Consider the following 25,985-nt stretch of genomic DNA (forward strand, 5'->3'; position numbering starts at 1 on the left):
CTGGATGCTATAAAGTCACTCCAAGGTGGAAAAGCAGCAGGCCCTGATGGCTACCCTGCAGAGTTTTACAAGAAATTCTCCGCTCAGCTAGCTCCCTCCTATTAGCAACATTTACAGAAGCCAGAGATAACCAATCTCTTCCACAAACCTTTCGCCAAGCACTAATCACTGTCTTTCCAAAACAAAATAAGGACTTATTACAATGTGCATCATACAGACCAATTTCACTTCTGAATAACGACGTTAAAATACTCTCTAAAATCATAGCTAGAAGGATGGAGAAAGTGCTCCCTCATAATATCACAAGACCAAACTGGATTTATTAGGGGCCGACACTTATCTTCAAATCTTCGCCTGTTTAATGTAATATACTCACCAACTAAATCAAACACCCCAGAAATATTATTATCATTGGATGCAGAAAAGCATTCGACATGATTGAATGGAAATACCTTTTACTATTTTGGAGAAGTTTGGGTTTGGCCCAACATTTGTGCATGGATTAAATTACTGTATACTAACCCAGAAGCTTCAGTTTGCATCAATAACATTTGCTCAGACTACTTTAAACTAGAACGTGGCACAAGACAAGGATGCCCTTTGTCACCACTGCTGTTTGCAATTGCCATTGAACCACTGGCAATACATTGTCGAAATACTGATCAGATAAAGGGGATTAGCAGAGAAGGACTGGAACAGAAAATCTCATTATATGCAGATGACATGGTACTGTATATATCGGATCCAGAAAATTCTGTGCCTGCAGTCTTAGCAGCACTCACAGAATTTCAAAAGCTCTCTGGTCTCAGAATTAATCTGAATAAAAGTGTACTCTTTCCGTGAATTCGCAAGCATATAATATTAGATTAGACACCCTTCCTTTTATCATTGCAGAACAGTTTAAATACCTCGGGGTAAACATCACAAGTAAACATAAAGCTCTTTATCAAAAAATTTCGTGCCTGTATGGAAAAAATTAAACAAGACTTGCATAGATGGTCAACCCTTCATCTCACACTAGCTGGAAGAATTAACACTGTTAAGATGAATATTCTTCCTAAGCTCCTTTTTATTTCAAAACATACCAATATACATTAATAAATCGTTCTTTAAGCAATTAGATTCAACAATAACCTCATTTATTTGGAATTCTAAACATCCACGCATCAAAAGAGCGACCCTACAAAGACAAAAGGCAGAAGGCGGCATGGCTCTACCTAACTTCCAGTTTTATTACTGGGCAAATATACAGTCGATAAGAACCTGGACACAAATAGAAGAACATACACAGGCATGGACCGCAATAGAAGTAAAATCCTGCAGTACTTCTTTGTATTCCTTGCTTTGTGCTCCAATAAACACACGCTATCGGCAATACACTAATAACCCAATTGTGCTCCACTCACTTAGAATCTGGAACCAATGTAGAAAGCATTTTAAGACGGAGAAGCTTCTTTCTGTGGCACCCCTGCAAAAGAACCACCTCTTTCAACCCTCACAAACATATGCAGTTTTAATATCTGGAAAAATTTGGAATTAACTTGCTTAGAGATCTTTATATAGACAACGCCTTTGCATCCTATGAACAATTACATTCCAAATTTAACATTCCAGCTACAAATTTCTTTCACTATCTTCAAATCAGGAACTTTGTTAAACAGAACCTTCCAGATTTTCCTCATCTTGCACCCTCATCCACGCTGGAAAAATTATTGCTCAATTTCAAGGAGTTAGACTCCATCTCTACAATATATAAAATCCTTTTACAATCCCTTCCTTTCAAAGATCCAAGAGGACACTGGGAAAATGACCTCTCAATTAATATATCAGAAAAGGAGTGGAAAGTAGCAATGCAGAGAATTCACTCAAGCTCCATATGCAAAGCATACAATTATACAACTCAAAATTATATATCGAGCACATCTGTCTCACTAAAACTCTCCAAAATGTTTCCAGGGCATGATCCAACCTGCTAACGTTGCAACCAAGCCCCAGCCTCACTAGGTCACATGTTCTGGGCCTGCTCCAAATTAACATTATTCTGGACAAAAATTTTTAATTACCTCTCAGACAGTCTTGGACTCACAATCCCTCCTAACCCATTAACAGCTGTGTTTGGGGTTCTTCCAGAGGGTCTTAAAGTGGAGAAAGACAAACAAATTGTGATTGCATTCACTACACTGTTGGCACGCAGACTTATTCTGATAAACTGGAAGAACCCAAACTCTCCTCTTTTAAGTCAGTGGGAAACTGATGTGTTATATTATTTAAAATTGGAAAAATCAAATACTCAGTTAGAGGATCTGTGCAGACTTTTTCAAAACATGGCAGGATCTAATCAGTAATATTTTGAAATGATTTTATAAAGCACAGAGAATTTGTTGATTTAGGTATTTTTAAAAGCCTTAAATTTTACACGCTTGGCTTGCTCTCTCTCTCAAGGGTGGGGATCGATCTGTTCTTAAAAATAGACTTTGGCATGTGTGAGTGGAATTCATGCAGATGCTGGTGGCTTTCCTGAGGCAGTGTGTACTATAAATGTCCTCCAGAACTGGAAGGTATATCCTGATAATCCTCTGTGGTCTCGACACAACCTGCCTCTCGACACAAACTGCTGTAGAGCTTTCTGATCAGCTGCTGTGCAGCTGTGATACCACACACAAATACATTGGGTTAAAATACTGTTAGTACTACACTGAAAATAACAACACTAAAGCAGCCATGGAAGTTGTAATAGTTTGGCCATTCCATGCAATATTGTATTGTTACAGAATAATTACAATCAAGTGCCTTAAATTTGTAAACAATGAGCATTTAATTTCAGTGTATTTAATAAAGTCCACATCATGGATGTGAATCTAAAAAAGAAAGGGAGACCACACAGAACCAGTAGCACTTCTTTGACACTGGGTGCCACACATTTGCAAAACAAAGCAGAAAAGTGTATATGCATGGGCTACCATGAAAATTGTGTGGCTTTACGCTAAGGTTAGTTTTTATACATCTCGAAGTAAGCATGGAAACGGGCCTATACAATATTTATATATGAGGCCCCAAGAACACAGCCTTTAGATAAGAAGACAAAATGGCCATTAGGGTGAACAGAACTAACCTTTCCCATGCCATAAGTAAAGCGAAGCAGGCATATGATCAGAGAATCAATGAATGTTTTCAAAACACCAGCATATGTGGCGCAGTATAAAGGCTGTTATGAACTACAAGCACACTCCACACAGCGGCAATGATGATACCTCCCTTTCATACAAACTAAATGAGTTTTTTGCTCGTTTTAATGTACAGAACAAGAATTGTGTGAAAAGCATTCTGCCTCCCTCCAATGAACAGGTACTTTGTCTGACCACAGCAGATGAGAGGAGGACTTCGTCCCTTCTCAGTCCACAGAAGGCCACCAGTTCAGGCAGCATATCTGGTCATGTGCTGAGTGAATGCTCTGACAACTGTCCGATGTTCTCACAGACATCTTTAATACATATTTAAGCCAATTGACCTCCCCAGTGTGCTTTAAATCCACCACAATCATTCTGTTACCTAGGAAACCATCAGCATCAGGTCTGAGTGACAACCGTCCAGTAGCCATTACTTCTATTATCATAAAGTGCTTTGAAAGGTTAGTAAGGGCACACATAAAGTCCAGTCTTCTAAGCTCTCTGGATTCTTTGCAATTTGCATATTGGACTAATCATGTCCACTGAGGAGTTAAATCTTCTGCTCTCCACCTCTCCCTAACACACCTGGGTAAAAGAGATAGCATGTGTCTGAATGCTGTTGTAGACTTTACTTCAGCATTTAAGGGAATATGCTACCCAGAGCCTGATTGTGAATTTGAGTGGGTTAGGGCTGAACACCTCCCTCGGTAAGTGGATTTCTGATTTCCTGACAGATAGGCTCTAGATTGGCCACAATACTTCAAACATCTTCATGCTAAGCCCTGGAGCTCAATCCTTTGATATTCACCCTGCTGACGCATGACTGCATAACCATACACAGCTCTAATTCTATCAAGTTCACTGATGACATAACTATGCTAGGTTTAATAAGCTGGGATGAAGGGTCAGCATATAGAGTGCCCATGTCACATCCCAGTCTGAATCAATAGCTCCACTGTAGAGACTGCAAAAAGTTCCAAGTCCCATAATGTGCACATAACTAAGAACCTCACAATACCACTCTTTTAACTAAAAATGCTCAGGCAAGACTGCAATTTTTGAATCTAAGTGAGCAAGCTTTCTGTCTCCCTGTCTCGCCAAGTTCTACACAGGCACCATCAATAGCAAGAGACTTCTAGGAATAGTGAGGACAGCGGAGAATATTATAAGAATGTGGAAGACATGTTCTCCAAATGCTGTGTCCACAAGGTCTACTGCATTGTGCAGAATCCTTCTCACCCCTCTCATGGATTCTTCATTCTTTTGACATCTGGAAAAATATAACTGTGGCATCAGAGCCAGAGCTGTCAGGTTATGTGATAGGTTTTTCCCCAGGGCTGTCAGACTCCTCAGCATAATGCAGCCCCCTCATGATTTTCCTTTCTGCCCTTACATCTTAGATCATGATCTATCACTCAAGTTAGTGCACACATCACTATCATTGTAAAAGACCAGCCACTACACCAATCTGTGGAACTTGCATTTAAATAAGTCTCTATGAATTTGTGGCAGTTAATTGTATTGTCATATTGCTTTTTTAAATAGCATGTTACATGGTTTTGTCTTTATCTGCAATCTCTATTTTCTTATATGCACTATGTGTACACCATAAAGCACGAGCTTCACCATTTTGTATCCCTGTATGCTTGTATATGATTGAGATGACAGTAAAGTTTACTTTGACTTTGATGCAGTCATGGCTTTAGTGCATCTTAACTATGAAAGACTGTTATGAAAATTTTTTGGATTACAGAAGGATTTCAATGTAATGTTTAAATACATACTGAGTTACCTGGTCTTATTTGTTACTTCCTAAAAAATATTTTCTCCTATATACGTAGCTCTGTAGTTTAGTGTGCTCTATTTGTATGTTCTAGTGAGCACATTCAAAACGTTAGAACCTAAGAAGTTAAGATACCAAAAAGAGTGGATATCATGATTATTTTTGTAATTCAGATGAAAACTGAGAGGTTAACTCTGTTTCAGCTGATTGTAGTATAGTATTGGCAAATTTGTATTTTTGTATATTTGATCTAAAAAGGAAACAGACTTTATTTAAAATGTATTGATTGTTTCACTTATTTTTATACCAATTACAGATATAAAGCATAACAGTTACACAGCTTTAATATGTCATGACATGTATTGCTTGCATTAAGAACTAATTATTAGTTTTGTGGTGATCGTGGGTTTTAATACTGTGATCCATCGAGCCAGATTGTACAGAGAACAATTTCTCTGTACTCTTACCACAGTAAGAGTGGTGACCTAAAACCTCATCAAACTGTATGTGCTCCAGAGAACCTGTGTGGAGAAGGGAGAAACTTCCCGAAAGAAAACCACCACTGCAACACTCCATCAATCTGAGCTTTATGATAGAATGACCAGAGATAAGCTACTCCTCATAAAAAAAACACACGAAAGCCTGCTTGGAGTTTGCATCAGGGCACCTAAAGGACTCTCAGATTGTAAGAAGCAAGATACTCTGGTCTGATGAAACCAAAATTAGTGTAATGTCTGGAGGAAAGCAGGCATCACTCACCATCTGTTCAATACCGTTCCCTCAGTGAAGTATGGTGGTCACTCTATCATGCTGTGGGGTTGTTTTTCAATGGCAAGGATAAGGAGACTAGTCAGGGCTGAGCAGGGTTGAGCAGTCATGCTGCACACAGCAAAGTATGGAGATATCCTTAATGGAAACCATCTCCAGAGTGCTCAGGACTTCAAACTGGGTCAAATGACAATGGCCCTACACACAAAGCAAAGACAACACCAGTAGTGGCTTAGGGAGAAAACTGTGATTGTCCTTGAGTGGCCCGTCTAGAGTCTGACTTGAACCCAACTGAACATCTTTAGAAAGACCTGATAATAGCAGTCCACCAACATTCTTCATCTATCCAAAGCTCCAGAGGATTTGAAGAGAAGAATGGTAGAAAATCCCCAAATACAAATGTGCGGAGCTTGTCACGTCAAACCCAAGAAGAGCCTAGGCTAGAATTGCTGTCAAAGAGGATTCAACTCATGAGTGTCTGAATACTTGAGTCAATATAACATTTTCATTTTTATTTAATTCATTAACAATTTGGTATGTTGAGTGTTGCTTGATGAAATGATTTTAGCATAAGGCAATGGAGTGGATTCCATCTCTGGGGTGTTCACGCACAACCATCTCTAAGGTTTACAGAGAATGGTCTGAAAAAGGGAAAATATCCAGTGAAAGGCAGTTCTCTGGGCAAAAATGCCTTGTTAATGCCAGAGGTCAGAGGAGAATAGCCAGACTGTTTTGAGCCGATACAAAGGCCACAATGACTCCAATAACCGGTCATTACAGCTGAGGAATGCAGAAGTGCATCTCTGAACGCACATCATGTCAAACCTTGAAGCCGATGCGCTACAATAGCATAGGAACACACCACGTGCCACTCCTGTCAGCTTAGAACAGGCAGCTGGGGCTATATTTCACACAGAAAATTGGAAATACATTCCCTGGTTTGAAGGCATGGATCCATCCTGTCTTGTATCAAAGGTTCAGACTGGTGGTGATGGTGTAATGGTGTGGGAGATAAGATACACTTTGAGCTGTTTAGTAACAAATGAGCAACTTTTAAATGCCATAGCCTACCTGAGTATTGTTTGCTGACCATGTCCATCCATTAATGACCACAATGTACCCATCTCCTGATGGCTACTCCCAGCTGAACAATGTTCCATGTCACAAAGCTCAGATCATCTCAAACTGGTTTCTTGAACATGCCAATGAGTTCACTGTACTCAAATGGCCTCCACAGTCAGCAGATCTTAATCCAATAGAGAACCTTTGGGATGTGGTGGAGGTTTGCTGCAGGGCTCCCTGACTCTTGAAAAAGGGACATCAATAAGTGGGAGGTGTTCAGGGGATGCATGCTGTCTGCGAGATACTTGGGTAATTTGGCATTAGGAACTTGACACGCAGAAGCGGCACACCTGCTTGTTTGTTTTTAATCAAGAGAAGCGCATCTTAATGCATTCTAGACTCTTATTCAAACTCAATTGGGGGGGCATGAGCAAGTTCACAGACTACTTAGCAGTAATGCCGGGGTAATAGAAGTTCGATCTCCAGTGTATAGTAAGTTGTTCTTAATTACTGCCTGAAATACTGAAATACTGCCTGGGTGGCGTGAAGTTGATGGTGCTTTGGCCATTTACCAAGAACACTGTACAGTATTTCTTGCAAAATTGAAGAAAATCATCATTCCATTTCTTATGCTTGAAAGAAGCAGGCAGCTTGCTTGTTACATTTAAAATTCAGATTTTAAAGGGATTAGCCACAAATGGCTGGGATTATACTTTGGAGAGTCAACGTTGTGTCACTTTATCTAAATAATCCTATCATGATCCAAATATTCACACAAATCAAATAGTACAAGTCTTATTTAACAAACTGTAAAACATTTTTTGTCACCGAAATACTTAGACCCCCCCACCCCACTTTACTGTATTTAAGTTATTCCAGACTTGGCTAAAAGTGTAAAATTGTTTTTTTGTATATCTTTATTGAATTTTTTTAAGTATATAAAGCCATTGCTATTTGCTGCTTGCTAATGTATTTTGGCAGGTAATAATAATTCATGGTACTTGATTTTAAAATGTGCTAATATAAACATTATTAGTTTTGAGTGTATGCAATCTGACAACAGTAAACCTGTAGGGACATTTATTTTGCAGTGTTTAATTTGTGATTTTTGTCTTATCATTTATAGAGATCAATATATAAAATAGTTGTAAACATTGTCATTGTTATATGTTCATAGTTTGCCTGTTCATTACAGTTCTGGCGACCACTATGAATGGAATAAGGTGACATCCTGCATACATAATATTCTGAGTGGACAGAGGTGGATTGAACACTATGGAGAAATTGCTATCAAAAATACAAACAACAATTGCCAGTGTAAAGTGACATTTGTGAAGGTATGAATAATAAGTATTTATTCTTATTTAATAGGTGGATTCAAGAAGTAGAGTTTGTTCATTCTGGAAGTATTTGTTCTATTATAATTTAATCTGAAAATCAAAGAGATTCTGTTTATCTGAAAGAAGGATCTAAGGGAATAATATATATTAAGAAAAATAATTACTTGATGATATTCTAATTAAATAAAAAGGTGAACTAAATAGAAAGAATGAGACAGCTAAATAAGAGCAATTTTTCTCTTAAATATAAATCATTGTTATTACTAGATATGACAAAGTCTGAAAGGCAGTGCAGAAGTCAGATTAGGGAGAAAATGCAGTTGAGGCTTAAAATAACAGAACAACAGAAACCTATTCTATGTTTAGTCTAGAAAAGCAGTACAGGATGTATTAAGTTTTTATTTTCTGTATAGTTCTTAATTTGCTTAAATGAGATGATTTCTGAAGTACTCCATAAGTTTGGATGTCTCCTAAAATTCTTTGCTGTGCTCCATCTCTTCCACAATGGAATGAGGGCAAAGGTCCTTTTTGACAGGAAAATATCTGTTCCCTTTGAAATCACTGTCGGTGTCAAGCAAGGCTGTGTCCTGTCTCTGGGGCCCCTCCTCGACAATCATCTATGAGCTCCAGTGTGCTGACGTTGTTGCTGGCATAGCTCTTCACCCAGAAAGCCTTCAGAGGACTGTTGAGTTCTTACACTCTGCCTATTCTTGGAGGGGCCGGGAAATCACCACCTCCAAGACACTGACCTTACAGACTGCCTTGCAGCACATAGATCCTCCAGTGAACATCAAGATTGGCAACAAAACAACACTGGGGAACACACAATCTTTCCCCTGCCTCAGAAGCATAATATCTAGTGATGCCTCTGTGACCGAAGATACTGCGAACTGCCACCAACTAGCCTCCTCTGCATTCTGACATCTATGCAAGCGTGTCTTCTGTAACTGAAATCTCTGCATCGCAACCAAGGTTGTAGTATATCACGCGGTATGTATATCAGCACTCCTTTATGGATGTGAGTCCTAGACTCCCTACCACAAGCAAATCATCAAACAAGAGCCACCAGAAGATACTGGTCATCACTTGGGAGGAGAGTGTTCCACACGTTAAAATTATGGAATGCAGCTCATCAATTAGCATTGAGGCCATGCTGCTCAGCCGTGTCCTACGCTGGACTGGGCAAGTTATCCATATGAATACGTCTCAGATTCCCGCGACGGTCCTGTATGGTGAACTGGTGAATTTGCTGAAAGATCCCGACCTCAAGGTGGGCCAAAGAAATGCTGGAAGGACTACTTTAAGCATTCTTTCAAAGCCTGCTCCATTCCACATATGCAGCTTGAGACACATGCTGAGGACAGCACACTTTGGAAACAGAAAATAACTGAAGGAGTCCATCACTTTGAACAACAATGGACCTGTCAACAAGAGGATGATAATAGCAAGACAATATCATTGAAACCAACACACTGCGCACTGGGGGTATTTACCTTGCCCATTGGGCCTTTGGGTCTGCCTTTCTCAAACAGGCCTGATCTCACACCAGTGTACACAAAGGAGTTGGGTGACAGAGGTGGAAAAATGGATGGACAGCCATAACCTGACCTGAACATAGGCCACCATGTCTCTTCTTCATCTATACTGGGTGAAATAATTAACTGATGCCATAGGATTTCCAGTGACTTAAATTGAAGCAGTACTGTGAATTGGAATCATTACTTATCAAGCAATGGAAACAATTGGTAAAAGTCACCCCTATTTAATTAGCAAACGTAAAGGATTGCATTAGGAAGGCAAAGTTTGACCTCTGATCAGTTAATGACCATTTAATTGCTTATTGCTTCTGCATATTGCATTAGGGATAGGAGTACCTCAGATGTCACTTGTGTTCACAACATCAATGATAGCACTTTAGAAGTATGCTCAGATAGGCATCTGCCATATTTAAGATACATGTTCAATCTGTCACTGGTGGTAAGTGCTGTAATTTTCCCTCTAACCATTGGTCATTACGATTTTGCTGGTTTTGTTGGTTGATTCATGCCAGCCTCAAAAACAACATGCTTGTTTTAATGCATTATAGGTGTGGTCCTTTTGTGTTTCAGCAAACCATTACACAGTTTGCAAAAAATCTTGTCATCCTTTTGCTCAAAGTGCTTCCATACTTCCAAACAATTTTTGTTAAAAGCTTGTGTTCTGCTTCTTGATGTTGAACAATGTGATATGCAGTATCTATGCAAGTATATATTTAAATGACCAGCATTTTCAGGTATTATAGTAATGAAGGAAAATCACAATTTCAAATGCAAATTTAAATTAGTCATATAATAGGTAAGATTATTTGGTTTAAACTCTTCACATACTGCAAGTTTGCAAACAGTGGTAATCAGGAACATTTTCTTGTATGAATCCTATATTTTTCCAAAGAAAAATTTTGATCAGTATATAGAATAAAACTGAGAGACAAAAACAGTAAATGCTACATCGTGATAATCTAATAATCATTTGTCGTTAGTCATAATCATTGAATTGTTGTTTTTATATCAACCAAAATATATTTTTGAAATGAACATACCTGATAATGGTTGAATAAATAAATGCTTGCACATACATATTGATACATTTTACATTATAAAAATACAGTACACAAATAAATCAATAAATATTGCTGTTTCTAAGGGGAAGACACATTTTCAGAGAACCGATTTTTAAATTTTTTTGCAGTTATTAAACAATTAAACATTTTTTTTTATTAATGACAATGCACTCAGACTAAAAACATTTTTAACAGTTCTTAATCATTACTTTTTGAAAAAAAAATAAAAAGCAATTCATAGTATTGAATAAGAGTATTGATTTGTTCATTTATGCTGTCTTTCACATTTTGTTTAAAGGCTAAATACTGGAATTCAAGTGTCAATGAGATTGAAGGAACTGTAACAGATTGTAATGGTAAGGCAGTCCATCAGCTGTTTGGAAAATGGCATGAAAGTATATACTGTGGAGTGCCACCTTCATCCAAGTGCATTTGGAGAGCAAGTAAGTACGGAATCAAAAAATTCAGAGTTTCATGGGCTTGATCCCACAATAGATTTAGGCCTGTGACATTTCATTAACATTGTGCATTTAGTTAGTTAAAGCTGGGAAGTGGGATTATGTTTTTTTGTCAAATAGGAGTAGTAGATTGTTCTCCATAGAGCATTCTTTCTGTCATTCCTTAATGTGAATGCGGTGCTTGTGCTTCATCCATTATGTACATATGTTTATATTGAGTATTTCCATGCAGCCCCCATTGAAATATGCTTTCAACTTTCTAGTTAGTAGATGTAATTTTTTTTCCGCACTGCAATATTCTAATACAATTACAAAATAATTATTGAATGGTTTCTTACTCTGTGCTTCACAGTCTTGATAACATTGGTAAAACAACTACATTCCTTTCAGATTGCAAGATATTTTGAAATGTATTTACATTATAGCCAATACAAGTATTTAATTGGCTTCATTTATTTCAAAATAAAAATGGTGCGTTTTATTAATAGAATAATACTGTTAACATCTATGTTTATGAACAATGGTAAAGTGCCAACTCATCCAGTTATTTTCTGGATCTTCTTTTTTCCTTGCAGTGCCCCATAGACCCATTGATTTTCCTAAATTATTTATTCCTTCTCTTAATTTCATCTCATCCAACCATTTCCAGAGCTTGCGTAATTGAATTTAGGGTCACAGGCAGTCAGAGCCTATTTAGCAGCAGTAGATGTAAAACTGACAGTCTGTCAAAGAACCACCATAATCATTTATTTATACCCATCTTAAAGTCACCAGTTTGCATAAACTTCACATCTTTAGCATGTGATTGAAAAAGCAGACTACAACCTTTGTACAATAATGGAGAATGTAAATACTTCACAAAAACAGCCACCAGATTGGAGTTTGTGTTGAGCAACATCACTAAACATTACCTCACTGTACAGACATTTCTTAATTTCCATCCATCCATCCATTATCCAACCCACTATATCCTAACTACAGGGTCACGAGGGTCTGCTGGAGCCAATTCCAGCCAACTCAGGGCGCAAGGCAGGAAACAAACCCCGGGCAAGGCGCCAGCCCACTGCAGGGCGCACACACAGACCCACACACCAAGCACACACTAGGGACAATTTAGAATCGCCAATGCACCTAACCTGCATGTCTTTAGACTGTGGGAGGAAACCGGAGTACCCAGAGGAAACCCACGTGGACACAGGGAGAACATGCAAACTCCACGCCGGGAGGACCCAGGAATTTCTTAATTTCATGATGTGTATTTATATTATAACTTGCTGAATAGTTAAAATGGGAAAATAAAGAATCAGTCCAAAGTGTTAATTACTTCTTATGATGTTTGCTTTGTCATTCTGTTCTGTTAAGTGTATATTGCCATTGTAAACATTGTGTACTTTATATTAATAGTATAATATTTGTTATTTTCCTAAATGTTTTTATGTGCTAAAACAAAAAAAAAGGATTGAAAACTGACAGTGTTCTTTTCAGACAACAGAAACATCCATCCATCTGTTTCCTAACTCATTTACCCAGTACATCTTGCAGGGAAGCTGTAGTCTATCCCAGCATGCATCAGGCACAAGTCAAGAACAATCCCTGAAGAAGGTGCCAGTCCATCACAGGGTGAACACACACAAACACGCACTGGGGCCAAGTTAAAATAATTAATTCACCTAATCTGCGTGTCTTTGGACCGTGGGAAGAAACCGGAGTATCCAGAGGAATACCACATGGACATAGGGTGAACATGCAGACTCCATACAGGGAGCATCCAGCATGTGAATCTCAGTTTTCTTATTGTGAGGCAGCAGCACTACCGCTGCACCACTGTGCAGCACACACATACAGTATTTCAAAACAGATAGAAAACCATCTAAATAAACTAGTTTACTTTATGTTGCTTAAGGTGAGCAATTTCCCCACCATGTCAAATTAATGATTGATTTTAGTGATTTAATTAAAAGTTGCAGGTTTATCATAGTGCTTCCATAGATGTCTAATACCATTTTATCTTTTCTCATTTACGTTTTTTATCCAAATTATATACAGCATGCTTTGCTGAAATGTGAGCCAAGCCTTCAAGTTCTCATCTACATTTATTTCAAATTCCTTCTAATTTTATTTGCAGTATGTCCAAACATTCTAAGCAATATTTCAAAATATTGTGTGTTAAATTCCATCTGCTGAATCCAAAAGATTTAGGGATATTCTCGTTATGAACTGCAAAAGAAAGATTGTTAAATTAATTTGAAAGGCCTATTTAGTGTAAAAATTTGATGTTCTTCAAGGAGGTACTAATGTGTTTTACACAGAAATAATAAAGCAGCCTGACATAAGGGAATACAGTTTCAAACCATAAAAGTGTTATAACTAAGCAATCAGATGCACAGTACTATAACATTCAGTATGTACAGTGTAATTTAAAATACAGTTATTGCAACTTTTGAAAGAAAGTTAATATACATTAAATTATATTCAACCCTTTAAACATCACCCATACTCAGTTTCTGAGAGGTATTTAAAAAAAGTCGCATTATAAAATGTGCCTTCATATAAATTAAAACACAGGAAGTAAAAACATAAACATAGCCAGCAGCTAGTCAGATTTATTTTAGGATAACATTAGTAAATACTGAAAAAACTCTGCCCAGTTTCATACAAAAAATGTGATTTTTTTTTCTTGTTTTAGATAATATAAGAAATCCCTTTCCCTTTGAATTACAGAGAGTGTATTAGGATTCTGCCTATTAAATAAAGTTAATTGATGAGCTAACAGTGTAGGTGGGGTAGAAAGCCATTGTGAGTTTATCATTGCATAATCTAATCCCATCCGATGTTTTTCTGAACAGCGCAAATTGAGGTTTAGGAATAATTTAAATCCAACACTGGTTGACAGATAAGAAAATATCTTTAAAAATGTAAGCTGGTAGTAAACTTTTTTAGCTATTTTTAGCTGTGAAAATTAATATTGTTAAATTGTATATTCTTTTGAATATGTTATTTCTCTTTCAGAGTATTTACATATATATTAATTGATCTTTATGCAAAGATTTTTACTCAATTATAAGTAAGCTCATTTATGTGGAAGTCAAGAAGAGCACATATTAAGAGAACAACACTGTGAAGTCTGAAAAGACTATGTGGTGTGGATATGCCTGATCTCATTTACTACTGAGTTGTGACTGTTTGTGCTTTGTGACAGTGGAAGGAAGTAACAGATAATGGAAATTCACCCATTTTGGTTAGCCATAGAAAATCTTGTATGAATTCCATCTTGCTTTGCGCTTCAGTCATCTATAATTATTATGGATATACTGGTGATTTGGTTGTGTATCGTTCACTAAAAACATGGAGTCAGTTTAAGAAACAATTTAATGCTGAGACACTTGTCTATTGCAGTTTCATGCAGGTTAATTGCATATTACAGCCCTTCAAAATTTAAGCAGTTCTCATGTTATGGAAGTCGTCATGTACTTTATATACCTTGACCTTTAGAGATCTTTATACTGACAAGGTGTTTGCACACTTTGATTAATTGTGCCCTAAATTTGGAATTCCTTTTCTGTTTACAAGTCAGAAGCCTGTCTACCTATTCTGTCTTCTATCAGAACCCTCAGCCAAATTTATTTTTGCTAGTAATGGGTTGAATATCAGGAGTATTCTGAGACTTTATCAATTAATGTCATGGTAATACGGCGCTATTGTCTCTGGCAAAGCTTGGAAAGAGAGCTCCCTATTTACATTGTTGCCAACTATTTTTAATGGAAAGTTGCTAACAGGTGCTCAAAAAGTTGGCGGAATTCACTGGATGATGTAATTACTTCATTTGCATGTCCATATTAACTCTTTAAACTCTGCCCCCATTCATCATAGCCGTCAGTACGGACTGACATTAAGCTCATTTTTCAAAAAAGTACTAGAGATCATTGTTTACCAAGTGCTATTTTTGAAGTGCAGGTGTTTGCCTTTAAAATTATGTATCGCATGGATCTGTACATTTGTTTTTCTATTTGCCTGCAGGCAACAATGGTTTTTCTTAAGTGTCCCAGTCTGAAGCCCCTCCCAACCCCCCCATCCCCCCACTTATGGGAGAGTAAACTTCAAATAAGATTATTATTTCCCGCGTCATGTGGATTGTAATATAAGGCAATTTGAATATGAATGTGTCACGGTCTGCCTTTGCTTGTCACCTATTGGACCAACAATTTAAAAATCAAAATGACCTACTTTCTCTTCACCAATCGGATCTCTAAATTTTCCAGGCACTGTCCATTAAAACAAGGTTTAACATGTCTACGGGCAGTGTCTACTGCTCATTATTGATCTGAATCACAATAAGTTGTTGCATGAACTGTTGTCAGTGTCTTAAGGAAAGAAAAGTTGCTTATGTCAACTGAAAATGTGACTAGATTTCTCGCTTTGCTCTTTTTTAAAATAAAGTCGACAAAGGGGTCTGAAAAGTCAGTAGATATAGCGACAAAGTCACCAAGTTGGTAATGTCTCAGACAGAACCTGTTTCAATCTTATACTTATTGTTTTTGTTGTCATTTTGTGTTACACTTTAAATTGTATTTGTAATCAATGCCTAATATTCTGGAGTTATAAGTACTTTATAGTAATGATTTGAATCAAATTTTATCTTGCTCTTCCATATTCAAATTGTAAATACCATGAAAACTTTAATTCTGTCTGTGTCTGTTAGGGCTTTCCTATTGTAGGACCAGCAGAGTTCTGGTTACGATGATTGGTGATTCAAATTTGGCCCTGTGGTTGTGCATTACTAAACCCTTTCATGTACTGGTGCCCTGCCCAGAGCTGATTCTTGCCTTGTGCCAAGTGCTGCCATGATATACTCTGGTCATCCATTACCCTGGATTAGATTAAATGGGTTTGACAATGTTATGTTGATAATTTTTCTTTTAACTTTAATGTTGCAGATATCCATTTAACCCTTCACTAAAGAAACACTAAACATAGGTCAGGACACCTCAGGACAAGAACCATATTTAAACACCATTTATTGCATCATTAAAATTAAGGCCTGCAGTAGCTGTGGGCATTACACCAGTCATGACAATGTGATATTTGCCATACTGAGTAAAAGTTATATGTACATTTGTGGCCTACATGCATTGACTAGCAACTGAGTGTTTGGTCCAAATAATTGGGATTGATACCTGGACATCAGTGATTCCCATCAGTTTTAACAGATAACATACTACTATTCCAGTCAAGAGTGTGAACTCGCATGTGACTTACATTAATTAGCATCTTTATTGGTGCAGTATATTGTAGGTATTTTTAAGATAAGGTCATGCGGTCAGATTGGTATCTCTGCAATTAATGTAAGAAGTATAATAAATGTGCCACTTGACCTTCTTGGCACCTTCACCAGAATGGTAATTTGCATTTAGTATTTGAATTTCAATTTAAAAATTATGAATCTCCATAGGTATCTAAACAGATTTTTTTACTTGTCTAGTAGAGCTGCACCTTTTTCTTAACATGTATTTTTGTTCCTTTTGAATTATATTCCTTTTGCAGATCCAATGCCTAGAGATTTTGAACAGTACTATGGATTCACAAAGTTTGCTCTAGAATTAAATGAAATGGATGCAGCTATGAAGCTTCTGCTGCCACCTACTGACACCAGATACAGAATTGACCAAAGGTATGAAATGGAGAGTCTTATCGTCTTTCATGGTTCTGCTTAGCCAGTCTGATACCAAAAAAAGAATTTAAGTTGCTTTTCATTTTTGCTCTATTTTCATTTTAATATAAAAAAGATGATGAGCATATTTTCAAAATACTATTCAAAATAAAAATGTAGAATTCTGAATCCATGTAATATTTTTCTGGTATAACAAGGCCAGCATAGACTGAAATAAACAACAAACTGACTATAATGCAGTTAGGCAAAAACGACACTACATAGCAAAAATATTTTAGTATTACAATCACTTAAATCTCTTAAGGATTGAATGATTTTATGAAGCAATTAATAGTTACACTGTAATATAAAGTATAAATATAAAGTGCTAGAAATTTCAAATATATGTATCTAAATGGCAGCACGGTGGCGCAGTGGTTAGTGTTGCTGCCTCGCAGTTAGGAGACTCAGGTTCTTCTCGGGTCCTCCCTGCATGGAGTTTGCATGTTCTCCCCGTGTCTGCATGGCTTTCCTCCAGGTGCTCCGGTTTCCTCCCACAGTCCAAAGACATGCAGGTTAGGTGCATTGGCGATTCTAAATTGTCCCTAGTATGTGCTTGGTGTGTGGGCGTGTGTGTGTGTCCGCGCCCTGTGGTGGGCTGGCACCCTGCCCGGGGTGTATGTTTCCTGCCTTGCACCTGTTGTTGGCTGGGATTGGCTCTAGCAGACCCCCGTGACCCTGTAGTTAGGATATAGGTTGGATAATGGATGGATGTATCTAAATTTGCATGGTATACTTAATTATTTATTGCTCATTAGTATCCACAAATGATACTACTTGATGCTAAGTGAGTTAGCATTTCCTTACAGTTTATTCTGGAACAAATTTCTTAAGGTCATAGATGAAATTGCATCTAAATATTTACTCCGCAATATTTGCATTTAAATATGCACTAATTGTTGATTCTTTTCTCACAAAAACAGACAGGAAAGGGAAAAATGCAGTATGATAAAAAGAGGTAAAGGTTATATCCAAATTGAAAATATCAATGATTAGAAACACAATGTTTTGACTGTTCACATTGATGAAGGCTATACAGCTGAAGTTTTTGTCTCAAATCTATTTTTTCATTTTTTTCAGCATGGAAATCTTTACCCTTTTTCCTTTGCAAATGTATGCAGCATGCTCACTAACTCCACACAAACTAAAATATTTGAAGTATCTACAAGACTCTGATTAAACTAAATGCGCAGTTTATATTTTCCTCTTTATTTTGTTTCTCATCTTGTTCACCAGGTACTGCTGTGCTGATCTTCCTAATTATTATCAGAGTTGTAAAAAGTAATTATGAACTCAGAAATGACACCTGAGTAACAGCAGAAGTACTTCATCAAATTTTTACTTTTAAAATAAAATGTATTCCAGTTAAAAATACTTCAGTAAAAGTAAAAAAGTTATCTTATTTGCTACATATGACTTACACTGTGCCTCCCCTTCTGGGATACCTGTCAGCAGTAGATGAGGCACCTTTACACTAGAGAAAAGAAGAATGAAAAAAAGTATATAAATATTAGATTGTTTACAGAGTGGATTATGTACTTTTGTTTACAGAATGGACATACATGCTTTGCTTGACTTTGCAAAGTTGTGGTTGTGCAGGTTGACTATGAGTGCAAGAAAAATCCAAGAATTACTGTGCAAAGTGGCTACTTTAATTCAACAATCTGAATAGGAGCCTGCATCTGAAAGGTCTGATGTAGATGTGCCATTTAATGACAAAAGGTTTAAGTCTGGTGGGTCGACGATTTAACAATTAAAACTCAGCACTTGCTAGAGCCTGCCTTCTGAGCTTTCATGATTATATGTGATAGTTTAAATTTTTCATGTTCCTTTTGGAGAAATATTATGGACAAAATTATCTAGTGTATCATCTACTTAATATTTCAAATACTCATATCAACCTCTTTTACAGGAGGGTTTGGTGGGATGGTTGCGGTGGTAGGTGCCATGGAGATGTTGTTTTACTACTTTATCAATTATTAATTTTGGACTGAGCTTTAATGGCTGTTGTTTTCTCATTTCAATACAAATTTCACTGCAGAAAAAGAAAAAAAAGTTACCTGGGTCTTAGCAACCAATACATACATGGCTCAGTAGCTTGTTCCAGGCTCCTTAGACCCTTTGAATTGTAAAGTGCTTTCTGGTTTCTGTTTTAAATACACTACCTTTTAATTTTCACCAGTGTCCCTAAGGTCACAGATGATTGTTTGACTGAATTAATGTTGTTGGATCAGTTTTATTGACTTGAGAATTTTGAAGACTTGGAATAGGTTCCCATATAACCGTCACAGTTCTAGACTGAAGAAGTGTAGTTCACTTAAACTTTAGAAGGACGTGCCCCATAGTCCAAGGATGGACTTGTTTACGTATCTGTGTACATTTTCTAGTGTGGCTGTGTCTTTGTAGTATCACAGTGACCAGAATATAACATGGCACTTGTGATTCTCTGTTACATTAAATTGTTTAAGCATAACATTCCTTGAACAATATTCAGGTTTTTACACTTAAACTTAAAATTTTATTTAGCTTTTTATTGATACGGCAAATGGCTTTGAAGATAAGAATGTTATGTTATCTAAACACGATTTTATATATTCATTTTATACTCTAGTTTAATAAAATATAAAGGAAATAGAATTGTTACTTAAAACCTTTAAAAATTAGTTTACTTTGACATATTCCATCTTGGATTTTTTTTATCTTTGCATATTTCATGTTACATTTACCTGCAAGAGAAGAGATAATGAATGTGCTGAATTATAATTTGCAAGTTAACAATAACACATTTAGATATATAGCTTATCTATGGTGAAAAAAAATCAGTTATTATCAGTTAGGGGGTAAAACCTCTAACTTGTGCTTCTGTGCTGGACTAGAATATGTCCACCGAGTAGCACTGATTTTATTCCTCAAGGCACGTGTACTTATTGCGTATTTATATAAGATCTGAATTGGATTGGAGTCGTTTCCTGCCTTACACTTCACTTAGTTCAAGGATACGTGGTGTGCTTCATAAATCTGCATTAGGCAAGCAGATCAGAAAAAAATGGATGTATATCTAGCACCACTACTTGTTACCACCATTATGAATTTTAAATGTTCATCAATCATAATTCATATGATTTCTTTTTTACTATTATGTGATTAACTCATTTTTAAACTGATGTTCTCTTAATTTAAAATTAGTTAAACATCAGTTTATTTCATTTTATATTTAAATTATGCTTTGGATAGATGACTATGACAAGGGGATGGTTATTTATAAATTATTTTTCAAAAGGTTACTTGAGGAGGGGAATACTGATGCTGCTGAAGTGCAAAAACAAAGAATTGAACAGCTCCAAAGAGACAGAAGAAAAGTTTTGGAAGAAAATAGCATGATGCACCAACCAAAATTTTTCAGGTGAAGTAGCTATTTTAATTATGTAAAAGTAATTTTAGTATATTTATTTAAAGCAATCCCTTGATTTGATTAGTCTCTGTTTGCCTAAAGGAAATATACAGATAATAAAATCAAAATGTTACATGTTCATTTGTTTTGTCAAGGATTTCATTATGTTTTATTAAGCCCATAAATTGAACGTACAATTTGTTTTTGTTTTATACTAACCTAATTATAAATTTAACTTTTCTATAAAGTGTTTTATTTTTCTTCATACACAGCCATGGTTACATGTTTTTCATACACAGCTTTATAGATGTTTTCTTAGATGTGGCGTGTGGAAAAACTTTTTAGGGAGTTGCCATTATGTCTGTACTGTGCACGGGGGACATTAGAAACATGAAAACTTTGGAGGTGCTGGCTAACTGGCCAGAAAAATGCACATGAGAAATAACTTCCCATGTCATTTCTATAACCATATTTAACAAGGACGAACTTTGACAGTTACTATATTCAGAAATCTGAGTATACCACAGTGAGAGAAATTTTTTTTATGTAAAGTGTGGAAAATATGCTGATTGTGTCAATATTCAACAACAATTCATGTTGTCATCATTATGTGACCTATCAAGTCCATTTAGTGGTTAAACCCACACATTTTCATATTGTGCCATGGTCACACTGTTAATTGTTTAAAATTATTTCCACTTTCATATACTGGCAGCCTTACATGGGATAAATGTGTAAATACTGTTGTAGAGAGGATAAAATGGCTCACTTCATGCACTAGTGCTGTGTTCACGTGTTATCCGAGTTTTTGGAACTCCTTCTTACATTATGTAAAAGTTTCCAGTTGAGCTATTTAGGGAATCACAAGGTCACTGTTGATTTGGTACTTGCATGAATAAAAGGAATTAAAATAACATGAAAATAAAGAACAAACTAAACGTATTAAACTTATATCACTTATCTCTAATTACAATTCAACCACAAAAACTGTGTTTCTGGCTGACCAGGTTATATGGTACTCATTGGATCTGCAGCATTATCAACAAAAAGTCCCAAGCTTTTATGTAAACCATATGAGTATTTAGACATTTTTCTGTATTATATTAGGATTTAAGAAATGTTACAAATATATTTTATTTTGGCTCTATCTTTTAATTTCAGAAAATCAAGTGAAGACACTTGGGTTAGTAATGGGACCTATTGGAATCTACGCAAAGACCCTGGCTTTGCTAAACTTGACAACCCAGTACTTTGGTAACACTGAACAGAAGACAACTACTGTAACATGTAGCACTGTAACATCACAAATGACGATATTGTAACATTACTATAAAATGGTAACATAATTTTTATAGTTTTGTTTCTGGTTGTATTTAAATAGAAATATAATGCCTTAAAATTGAGTGCTTCTGGTAAAACTATGTATAATTTCCTATCTTTCAAAAAATATGTAGATTTTGAATGTATAAAAATATGCAAATTTGTTCTCTATCCTTCTGTATTGTGTACTCCAACATTTTGAATTTTGCACATTTAGATTAACTGTACCTCAGAGTACTCACTATGCTTCCTTAATTGTGTTTCACTTCTTTCTATAAGCAGTATAAATGTGAGCTGCTTTTGGTGCAATTTGCAATATTTTTTAAAAGGGTTATTATATAAAATTCTCTGTTAATATGTTTACTTCTACCTCTAAAAGAAATGAGCATAAATGAAATGGACATCTTGCCAGCTGCCTTATTTATAGTATCATGTATATCATCTTTGTTTTCTATAAAGCTTAAGTTGGACTATACCAGAATTGTAATACATACTATAATATATGTGTGTGTATCTGTTATGTATAAAAATATATATGTGTGTGTGTGTTTATATATATATATAATATATATATAAAGTTCACATATTCTTAAGCAGTAGATAGTTAATTAAAATGTCACATGTCATATCTTTAAAATTTAAAAATTCAATAGAGTCATCTGATAATTTAAATAAATCTTGAATTCCTGAATTTAATTTTATGGGATTTTTCTGTTAGGACCAGTAACTAAATGCAGACTATTTCTTTTATTCTATGTAATAAACTTTTTTTACAATGGAAATACTTTCATTTTGAGAAAATGTTTATCACATTTAGTTTTAAAGTTATTAAGGTGAACTAAAACATCAAGAAAAAAGTCAACAATGTGACATTTGCTCATGTTGCATTTAAATAATTAAATGCTTAGGTTGAAAGCATTGTTCTTTCTTTCAGCAGCTTAGGGCACAGTGAACGGTAATTTCAAAGATTTGTACTATTATTTCTTGTTTGCCTAAATTCTAAAAAATGCTTGTTGTGTTCAGTGACAAGTTCTTTAGGAATAAATTGTGCCTTCCATTCATTAGTAGCAATTCTCTTAATAACAGAAAGCTAATTTTTTTACTCTGCATGAATGAAGTTTCACATTCATTTTCTACAGTACAGTGACCAATGATCAGAAAACTGCTTGATAAACTGCATTAAGGTATCACTTACTTATTATGGAATTTTTGTAACATTAGCTAGCGAGTGACATCAGATGACTTATACCTAATGTATAAACCAGAATGTTAAAGAAAGCAGCAACTGTGTGTTCTAAAACATCGTTTTAGATGAACAGATGTTGTCAAAATAATTTGAGCTTTGAGGTGGTGAGCAGCTCTTCATAGTAGGTAGATTAACTGTAGCCTTTTTGGAATTATCAGTCATATACAGTAGTGTTGCATACTGTATACCTTACTCATGAATTTCAAAATTGTCTATTCAATTCTGTTTTTATTGGCAGGTTTAGCAAAACAAATTACCGTAGATACTCGCCTATTAGTCGACCTCGCAGATAAGTCGAGTGTATTGTTTAAGCTGAAAATTATGAAATTTGTTATGACCCGCGTATAAGTCGAGGGTAAAGCTTGACATCCTATCAAATTCTTTGAATTTCATAATTATACCCAATGTACCTGGGCTCAGAATTTCAACATTTTAATCTTTGAAGAATTTTAGTAAGCCAAAATTAAAACTCCAAAAACATTTTTATTCATTTACTTGCAGTTAGAATATTTCAATTAAATTCATATTCAAATCCTCGCATATAATAAAGTGGCCCTAAGTGTCTTCTTCAAATCCTTCAAAGTCTGACTCTTGTTGGGATCAGAGCTTAAAATAGCAGCCTGACATCCCAATTATACTGAATGTGGGATGTGGGTGGAGTTGTTGGGGTTTTGGGGGGTGGAGTTTTGGGATTGAGTGTTTGTTGACGGCAAGGTGGGGCTCTTGTGTTTTTGGTTTCTGTTAAGCTAAAACAGGCACCTTAAAAAGAAGGAGATAATAAGTCAACCATTGAGCAGTCAAGCCTTGTATGTCACTCCCTGCTGTAAATTAGGAGAAGGGAACTCAGGGACAGGGTTTTACCCCAGAGCATGTTGCTCTGGCCATGGAGCTTCACACCACTAGACACAAAGAAGGAGAAGCTCCCCTGCGTCACCCCGACCACGGTCCGGAGACAGGCAGGAAAGGTAACACTGGGGGCTCGTCCGGGATTATTCCTGCCAGCACTAGTGAGTGACACGAAGCTTGTAAAACTGAAAGAAAATTGGTGCATTCTCTCGGTGGAGTGTGTAACTAGGAAACTGTGAATGGCGACAAAACTAGGGGTAGACGCTGACCTGGAAGCAGAGTTTTCCAAAGCCACCGCAATTAGCACCAACCCCTTTAGGACATCGCCCACGCAAGAGGAAACTATGTCCCACCGTTTTCCACTAGTAAATTTGGGAGAAAAGTGTCGAGGATGGGATTGTCGGACGCGAACGTGAGCACCATTGTAAACCTTTCGTACAGACGGCGTGGACCGAACTCCGAGAACATGCGGACTCGGTTGCTATAAAGAAGAGAGATCCGGGCATGCTTGATGCTGAAATTGCCCAACTGTTTACCTCAGACACTGAGGATGAAGAATTTGATAGATTTGTGGAAGAGGATTGAACTGAAAAAGTGAGTGTATTGTTTTGTATTTTATGTTACAACTGAGCAAAGTTGAGAGTTATTGTGAATGAGTTGAATAAAGTTTGACTTATCTGTTTTGTTTTGCTGAATGCGCTTTATAATCCGATGCGCCCTATGTATGAAAGTAGACCCATTCATTGATATTGCGCTTTAAAATCCGGTGCACCTTATGGTCCGAAATACTGTATGTTTCTGGTTACCGCCATCTACTGGCAGCTAATGGTATGTTTGTTATCCAAAACCTGCAAAAGCTAATGCTCAAATTCAAGCGGTATTTCACAGTTTAAAGAATTATTTAATGAAATTAGTGTTGCCCCGTGGATAAGTCGACTTTGTGTTTTTGAATGAATTTTAAGGCATAAATTTTTCGACTTATACATGAGTATCTACGGTAGTTAAAGACAACTATAATAAATGTTTGCCGAATTCTATGAAAATATTTCCTCATAAAATGAGTTTGATTTGTTTTTTCAAATTTATAACAATCAGTATTTTCTTTTACAGTGGGTTATGGTAGATTGGCATGGGGTCTTCCAGCTGAGCAACATAAGGAACCTTCTAGCAGTGTAGTGTAAGTTACCACGATGCCATGACAGAATGTTTATTAAGCAGTGGAATCTCCTTGGATATTATTACAAATAGTGCTCTTGCAGGATTAGGAATTATTATGAACAAAAAATTTTCTGAAATATTATTCATTTTTTTTTTAAGTGGTGCTTCAGCATAGGACATTCCTAAAACATAAGAGACAGCTACCAACTGGCAGTATTGTTAGTATCCTGACCCGCAAATATTGTGGGCAAATTACACCATGTTTCACACAAATTGATGAGGAATATACTGTATTTTACCAATTGTATGATTTATTTTCATCATCTGACATTCTAATTAAATAGTCCAACTGTGCCTCACTTTACCAAGAAGTCCACTCTTTTGAAAAAACTGGTGAATTTTGGAGATAACTCCTTATTGCTGGAAAGTGTCCATAGCAAATAAGAAAGGAAGGTTAGGAAAGTCAGGTTTGTTGGAGCAAAGTCTCAAACCTGGATGTACTGCACTAAAAACAATTATTGATTTAAGGTTATATGTATTTGCAATGCAGTTCAAAGCCTGCAAATATATTGTCAATCTCAAAATCCCTAAAAGTACTAATACCAAGTATTGCTTATAAATTGTGTTGCGTAATGATGAAGGGAATCAGTAATTACCTTGTAAGAGTTCAATTGATAGTAATAACTAAGCCTAAAAGTTTATTTTTCCACTATTGATCTGCCAGACTTCTATATAATTGACAGTAATTACAAGGCAGAGCACATGGCAAAGCATTCAGGACGGAGTTAATTTCCTCTACATTGCTAGCCAAGCTGTTAGGGATTATTTTTTTTCTGATTCTTTCCGTGGTCTCATGATATGTTTATTTACAACACAGTAATAGAGTTGGAAATTACCAAACATCATACCTCCTTCTTTTTAATCTATGCCCGCTTTGTGTTCCAAATAAAGAAAGTTGTAATTGTGTCCAGTTTTTAAGGAGAAGTTTGTTAATATGCTATATGTATGGATGTGCTGAAAAAATATATAACTTTTTTCAGTTTATTTATTCTAACAATGTCAGTTCTGGCTAATATAAAATGAAGACCTAAGCAGCTAATAATTTCCATCAGGTTGCTAAAATTCTTTAAATCGTTATGC

General features: G+C 36.1%; 1 protein-coding gene across 3 annotated transcripts in view; it reads left to right on the forward strand.

The window, feature by feature from the left end:
- LOC120515422 (oxysterol-binding protein-related protein 3-like) overlaps positions 1 to 22,614 on the forward strand; it is a 183,533-nt gene extending 160,919 nt beyond the window's left edge. For all 3 annotated transcript variants that reach the window (XM_039736396.1, XM_039736395.1, XM_039736397.1), the window contains 5 exons: positions 7,976 to 8,117; positions 11,018 to 11,162; positions 16,719 to 16,845; positions 20,165 to 20,287; positions 21,437 to 22,614. In XM_039736396.1, coding sequence (XP_039592330.1) covers positions 7,976 to 8,117; positions 11,018 to 11,162; positions 16,719 to 16,845; positions 20,165 to 20,287; positions 21,437 to 21,533 — 634 coding nt within the window. In that variant the 3' untranslated portion in view covers positions 21,534 to 22,614. The remainder of the gene's footprint in view (positions 1 to 7,975; positions 8,118 to 11,017; positions 11,163 to 16,718; positions 16,846 to 20,164; positions 20,288 to 21,436) is intronic.
- Positions 22,615 to 25,985: the final 3,371 nt, after the last annotated feature.

The sequence above is a fragment of the Polypterus senegalus genome, chromosome 15, assembly GCF_016835505.1.
Source record: "Polypterus senegalus isolate Bchr_013 chromosome 15, ASM1683550v1, whole genome shotgun sequence".
NCBI lineage: Eukaryota > Metazoa > Chordata > Cladistia > Polypteriformes > Polypteridae > Polypterus > Polypterus senegalus.